General features: G+C 36.2%; 1 protein-coding gene across 2 annotated transcripts in view; it reads left to right on the top strand.

The window, feature by feature from the left end:
- Nucleotides 1-1,130: 1,130 nt before the first annotated feature.
- tc2n (tandem C2 domains, nuclear) overlaps nucleotides 1,131-7,115 on the top strand; it is a 9,955-nt gene continuing 3,970 nt past the window's right edge. The window contains exons 1-9 of one of the 2 annotated variants that reach the window (XM_015390090.1): nucleotides 1,131-1,156; nucleotides 1,576-1,656; nucleotides 1,744-1,950; nucleotides 3,191-3,352; nucleotides 3,721-3,788; nucleotides 4,476-4,530; nucleotides 5,434-5,534; nucleotides 5,981-6,091; nucleotides 6,767-6,958. In XM_015390090.1, the coding sequence (XP_015245576.1) occupies nucleotides 1,590-1,656; nucleotides 1,744-1,950; nucleotides 3,191-3,352; nucleotides 3,721-3,788; nucleotides 4,476-4,530; nucleotides 5,434-5,534; nucleotides 5,981-6,091; nucleotides 6,767-6,958 (963 nt within the window). In that variant the 5' untranslated portion in view covers nucleotides 1,131-1,156; nucleotides 1,576-1,589. Of the gene's footprint in view, nucleotides 1,157-1,575; nucleotides 1,662-1,743; nucleotides 1,951-3,190; nucleotides 3,353-3,720; nucleotides 3,789-4,475; nucleotides 4,531-5,433; nucleotides 5,535-5,980; nucleotides 6,092-6,766; nucleotides 6,959-7,115 lie in introns of those variants that run through there. The other variant, XM_015390101.1, reaches the window with a different exon arrangement.

A 7,115-nucleotide genomic window follows, 5' to 3' on the forward strand; every position in this document is an offset into this window, starting at 1 on the left:
TAGACCTTTTAGCTCTTTTTACCTCCAGCTTGGCGTTTGTCGACCCTCCTAGGGGCTCCAACCCACACTTTGAGAGCCCCTTGTCTATGTGATTATCAGCAGGTTTTTTTCCTGCACACTTAAACACAACTGTTTATAATCCAAAAGATCAATAGCCTCATTTAGACTTAGACAGACTTGATTGTGATTTTGTATGCACAGAGTGTATACAAAACCAAATTCCCTCGCATATAGCAGTAAAACAGTGAAATAAAGAGAAAATAAATCAATTTAAAATAATGGTGCAAAATAAATATGAAAAGTTCAGTGCGTTGCAAAATAAATATGGTGCATTAAGTTGTGTTCTATTTAAAAGGACTATAAAAGTTCAGCAACGTTCGTAGTGCAAAATAATGTTGCAAGTGTGATGCAGAGTCCAGTTTAGAGTTCAATGGTTCAACAGTCTTGTGGTAGTGGGGAAATAGCTGTTACAGCGCCTGCTGGACCTGCAGCGAATGCTGCGAAGCCTCTTCCTAACTGGTAGGGGTGTAAGTACATTGATCCCTTTCAATGTACACCTTCTTTAGGAAATGCTTGCTTTACCCCGGGGGTCTAAAGGTCATCTACAGCTGTTCTTGGTTGTGGCTAAAATGATACCAGTTTTAGAAGCTTCAGCTATTGGGAAAAAAAATCATTAAAGAGCTTTTTAACAACAGAACTCCATGAAAAAGAACCAATAAAATGTTTATAGATCTATTTTTCAGTCATTAGCTTGGAAATTATGATTAAATATTTTATACCTTTTATGTAAAAGTTTTTATTTATTCTAATAGCCAACATAAAAATAAAATTGTAGTTCTGTAGCATATATTTAACAAAAAATAATAATCAAAATAGTCTTCTTTTATAAAAAAATCTTTTAATACTTGCGGCTCCAATTGACTTTTATTCAGCTGGACTAGGGGCAAAAAAAAGTTGCTTTGATTCTAAAAGCTGCAGAATCCTGGTCTAGCCGTAGTGCATCAGAATATAAACCGGTGATATTTTTTTTATTGCTTTGTATTTATTAAGTTTCTGTGAATTGATATTCATGTCAATAAATGAGTTCTATTGATAAATAAAACCCCGTCATATCAATTACAGACTTAAAGAATCATATATTTTGGCAGACTTTGAGGTAATGGCAAATTTATTGTTGTTTTCAAAACAAATTGATATGATATCATAGCACAATAAAGCTAATTATTACACCCATATTAATTAGAGGAAGTAAGAAGATTTAAATCAAAAATCTCATGTGTATCTACCTGGTTTTTGAAAAAGAAAAGGTGCAATATTAATTTACATTGCCATGTGACTGATTCCAGGTTTTGAACATTTGGTGGATCCCCAGCATTATTTTGATTTCCCTGCATGCCTGACCAGAGGCTTAGTTCCTCCTGCTGGTCCTTAGATTTTTTGTGCCTTAATCAATATAGATGGAGTAGAAATATAGCATGTTGATATGTGCAAAACAATGTTTATGTGCTATATTTCAAATCCCTGTGTTTACTTTCTAATCTGTCACCTCCATGTTTGAATTCATTTTTCTTCTAGACCCAATTGCTATCATGGAGTTTTTAAAAAACTGTTGCAAGAACCTCTCTAAGAGGAACACGAATGAACAGGAGACTCAAGGTAAGGTAATGGCCAGAAAAACAGCAGATCCACCATCTTTTTTTTACCTGGTTTCACATCTGACTGGTTTGTTTTTATGTTTCCAAGTGATCAAAATGAAGGTGGCTCCAAAGGAGTTAACAGCCACGGGAGAACTGCTGAATGACAGCAATAAGAGCCAGTTAACCCAAGATTACCTTATATCCAAGCAGCCTCCTGGTGGCAAAGAGGTCCCGTTTGTCGTGCCTACCTTCAAGGCCACTTATGTTCAACCCCCAAACCGCAAGTTCTCCAATCAACAGCCAGGACTGCAGAGTATGTTGGCCTGTTTGTATTAGTCATTTGAGGTGCTGAAGGATTTATTGTATGCAGACAGTGTAATGTGAGAGGATGATGACTCAAAGCTGTTTGCTGACTCGTTCAATCAGTGAGTTACAGCAAAGTTGATGCTTCAGTACCCACAAATTAAACTGAGCTGTTGTTTGCTGCTTTGTATTTTTGGAAAGGGATAAACCAAAAGTGTCACTTTAAGGCAGTGATGTGTTGTCATTTTAGAGTCCAAATATATAGAGAGCCCTTTCTTAAATTTATCTAGCTAAGCTGGAAAGGAATATGGACAGCTTCTAACCAGAGAAGTCCAGTTCAGAATTACAAAATGTATTTCCAATCAACATTTTGTTGTGAATTTTTGACCTGTAAACACCAGTTATGGTTATTTCGGCAACTTGTTACGAAACAGAACTAAAAAAAGCAATATCAAGATCATTTTCTCATTTATATTTTTGATTTCTGCTGTTTCTTAAATAAAAAAAAATCTCAGAGTCCTTATATTAGCAGGTAGCTAAGTTAGCTCAGATGGTGCAGCTGAAAGACCAGTTTCTGTGTGTGTGTTGTGAACTATGCAGTTCATTTCTCTAGCAAACCTGTAGAAGGCTGCCAATTTTTTTCACACCCAACTTGTTTCATGACAGAGCCTTCCTGTTATCAGCAGGGAATCTCCCTCTTTTTGTCTCTCCAACAGCCTGAGCTAGTTTCACAGTTGTAGATTATCTCATTTTCTGTAAGCTACCATGTTACATAACTCTGCTTCATCTTACTTTAAATGACTTACTGATGTCCATAATAGCTAATTTAGTCTTTTCTCTAAGCAACATCTACACCTAAAATATTTTTTGTCGAAATATGTTGCAACCTACCTATAGTGCATTAACTAATTGGGGAAAAAAATTTTTTTTTGACAATTCTTTGCTCTTTGCTTCTCTAATTTTTATTGAGTTTTTTTTCTTTTTAATTTAAAAGTAGGCCTAAATCATAAAGGTCTTTTCCAGAGATTTTGAAGATCCCAGCTTAAATATGTACGCTTTACTAATGACAAAGACATCTTTTTGCATTTCTGCTTTGCAACATTTTAGAACTTCAAATTTGGTTGCCAAGTTCCAGTAAAGCTTATATTGTATTTCCTGCTGTAGCAGCACAATAAACTCCACTTTGCTCAGCAGTTCTATTTTTCTTCACTCTAACATCTCTGTTATCGTTCTATGTAAACTTTTTGCAGGTTCAGCCAGGTCAACTTTTACAGCGAGGAAAGCAGACCTGTTGGGCACCAGTTTCTTCCCTTACAACTCGGAGTCCATCTTTCATCAGGGAAACATGCTGGCATACATTTCCCCCGGTTCGACCCGAAGAAACCAGCAAAGAAACCTCCCCCAGAGCACAGGTACCAGCCTCCTTTGGTCCAAGCCGCTGAAACTTGATTTCTGCCTCTAAGGTTTTAAAGACAGTCATGAAACAAAGCACATACGTCTGTGCGATTTTGTAGCATCAAACCTATATAAAATGTTTGACTTTTTAAAATTTTATTATTACTATACCTTGCACCTCTATCTGTTGCTCATAAAAAAACATAAATGCAAAGTATGACAGAGAAACATATTTTAATCAATAATGCAGCTATCCAATGATTATGTTTGATATTTTTTTCCAAATGTAAAATTTACATTTTATATAACACAATTTTTTTTTTTTACTTTATCACTGTGGCACAAATATAATAAAAGAATATAGTTTAATGGTTTTATTTTCCAGGTCAGATCAACCAGCAGAGACGGAGCAGCTCCACTCTTGATCTGAATGCCCCTCAGGGTCGAACGCAGGTGAGACTGTTAAAAAACATACAAAAAGCAAAAAAGAAAACAAACAACTAATCTCTTTTCACACCATGTTTTTCCGACAGACATAGTGGGACTAAATATAGCCACAAAGTTTGCACAGTTTCTCAGGAATATAGTTAATCATTGTAAGCATGCCATCATGTGAGCAGGGGTATTTTAGTTGTAAAACCTGAAACTTAACAGCATTGCATGCCGTTGAATTTGTAATACATTATAAATATGAAAGGAAAATATTCCATTATTATATAAAATGAGAAAATACAAGTTATGCATCCGGATAGACCAATTAAAATTAATTTATTGGTGTTGAGACTTTTTCTGTGGTATTTGGCTCTACTAACAAAGTATAACTCATGTGTCCAATTTATTTTCAAGAGTTCTTTAATTTGTGTGTGAAAATGCTCCCCTTAAAAACAGTAAAATAATCCATTTGCCTTGACCGTCTGAAATGTCTTGATCGGATTATTCCATCATGTATAGTTCAACCTGTTTTGGGTGTGGGAGGCAAACCTAATCTGAGTCTTTCCCTTCCCTGTAACCTGTATCAGTTAGCATCAACAGCGCAGCATGTCTACATTAGTCTAGTGTTTTGATGACTGTGCTTTCTTTTTTGCTTAAAACTGTTTTAAAGTCTCACATCATCCTAACTGTTTTTGATCTCCGATGCAGCGGATTGACTCCCTGTGCAGCACCATCAGCAGCACCTCCATGGAAAGGAGTCTGGGTAACTATGTTGTCTGGATTGGGCTTTGTTTTTAAGCTTAATAACCTGAGAATTTAACCTTATTACATCCACCACTCCAACACAATACATCTGAACTGCTTCTGTATTAAAGTCTACAAACAGAAATAAATTTTTATTTTAACGAAACCTTCCTTATTACCTTCCAGTCATACCCCTGGACTAAAGTATTTAATATAGTAATGATTAAAACAAGTGGGCATGACCTATTTGCAAAAGTGTGAAACGTTCTTTTTTTGGTTTAACTGACTTTGCTATTATTAGCTTATAAGTAAAGTCAGCTTGACTTTATCTGATAAATACAAACTCCCCCTTAAACTTTTGTCACTATTTTACTGCCTACAGGCTCCTCTAAAAACAGATCCCTAGGTTTAGTTTGGCACTTCTACATATTTTCCTAACATATGATCTTTGGATCCATGCCTGAAATGTCTTATTTCTGACATCTAAATGCACCATTCTGACAGTGACATTCTAAATACATCAGTTTCCCTGTTAAATCATACCAACTTCCCAGTCCCTGCTGGTGATAAGCATCCCCACAGCATGATGCGGCCAAGACCATGTGTAAAAAGAATGATGTTCATGTTTCAGAATTAGATCCCTCCCACACAGCTTGTTTTAGGTGTTGGGATAAAGTTCATTTTGAACTTAATTGACCCATTACCTTCTGAAAATACACACCCTTATGTACTGTCTGCTAATTAGAGGACTTTTCAAGGAGATTGTTTGCAGGTGTTAGAGAGCACAGAATGTGCACTTTTTTTAGATCCTCATGTTTTTCTTTTTTTTTTCTTTTAGTTAATTTAAAAGCTGCATTTGCTGATATTTTTAATGGAATGACTCTGTTTTTTGTTGTTGTTTTTTTTCCTTTTGGTTTGCTAGAATCTATAGCTTTGTCGGGGGATGAGCAAGAACTGGGGAAGGTCTGTGTCCGGCTAAGATATCAGCAGGATGTGGAGCAGGTGTGGATCACCCTGGTTCAGGTAAGGTTACACGCGGGAAGATTTCTGTGCCTCAGTACCAAAAGCTCCACTGTTCTCTCCTGCAGCTCTCCTCAATGGATCCTTTGTACCTCCACAATGAGGGTCCCTGTTTGCAGATCTCTGCACTCTATTAAGTTTGGCTTAGCCAATCTGCTGCAAAATGATGTTTTTTTTAAGGAATAGTTGAGGCTGTTGTTGATAAGAAACATCTTGATAGAAATGGTTGTGCATTTTAAATTCAACACTTTCAAAATATTCGTCAATCGTTTCACCGGCTAAAGAGCACACATCCCTAAATTAATGGGGATCAAACAGAGATGAGCGATACCTGATTCCCACCTCTGATTAGATTAGGGTTTCACGTTGCATAAGATTCTTTTCCCCAGAATGTTTGCTGTATTAAGAGCAATGTTTACTGAAATATTGTTTTCTCTTATTTTGATCAGTGTTCAGACCTCTGCGTTCGTCCAGATGAAGAACAGAAGATTGGCATCAAAGCAATCATCACTGTCCCCAAACCAATACACTTCAAGACCTCTCTTAAAGAGTATCATCAGGTACTGATGTCACAAAATGTTTGAACAGCAGCTTGATCTTTTGCCTTGCAAACATAATCATACTCTATTTTATTGCGAATTGATGATTTCATGTGATAGACCAACACATAGTGACATAAATGGAAGGTATTAACAAGTGATACTAAGGAGGTCCTGCAGAGAAGACAAGGAAGCAGGTCAGAGTTGGAAGTGAGCTGGAGGGAGCCAAATTAAGAAAGAAAACCCTCTTTTAGAATGGCTTAGTCAAAGTCCAGACCCAAATGCTATTGACATTTTTTTTGCAAAGAATTTAAAATTGTTGTTTAAGGACGTTTATCTTTACAGTCTGAACCTGAGTAAATCTCAAAGAAACCAATTTCCGTCACAAGACATGCAAAACTGATAGAGACCTACTGCGCTCGTAAATGTAGTGGACACTATTTCTTTAAAGTAGTGATTCACTTCTTCTGTTACATATGACTATCATTTTGTTTTAAGCAACAGCTATGAGCTACTTTCAGTTGGTCCATTGCACATAATCCATGCATAACACACTAAAGTTTGTTATAAAGTGAAGAAAATGTGTAAAAAAAATGTTCAGAGGATATAAAACATTTCCCATGTAGTGTACAGTGAAGTTTTCAGGTTTAGAATAAAGTAAAATTTAGATTTTCTCCCCTTTGTGGTCCTTTTCAGGATGTCACCATCATGGAAACCTTTGTGTTTGCGTTGCGTCTGCAGCAGCTCCAACGCAGCGCCTTGGTTCTGCAGCTTCAAACCAACAACCCCAGGAAACGTACTGTGGCCGAGTGTGTCCTCTCCCTGCAGCAGCTGAGTGCTGAGGAGACAGAACACTGGCTGGACCTTAAACAGCCCTCCAAATCCTCAGTATGTTTCACTTTTTTATGTTTTCATTGCTTTCTGGTGCTTATTATCGATATAAAAGATTGTTATGCTGGTAGTCATAATATATATATATATATATATATATATATATATATATATATATATATATATATATATATATATATATATATATATATAT

This window comes from Cyprinodon variegatus, unplaced genomic scaffold (assembly GCF_000732505.1).
Source record: "Cyprinodon variegatus isolate N-32 unplaced genomic scaffold, C_variegatus-1.0 Scaffold21, whole genome shotgun sequence".
NCBI classification, from domain to species: Eukaryota; Metazoa; Chordata; class Actinopteri; order Cyprinodontiformes; family Cyprinodontidae; genus Cyprinodon; species Cyprinodon variegatus.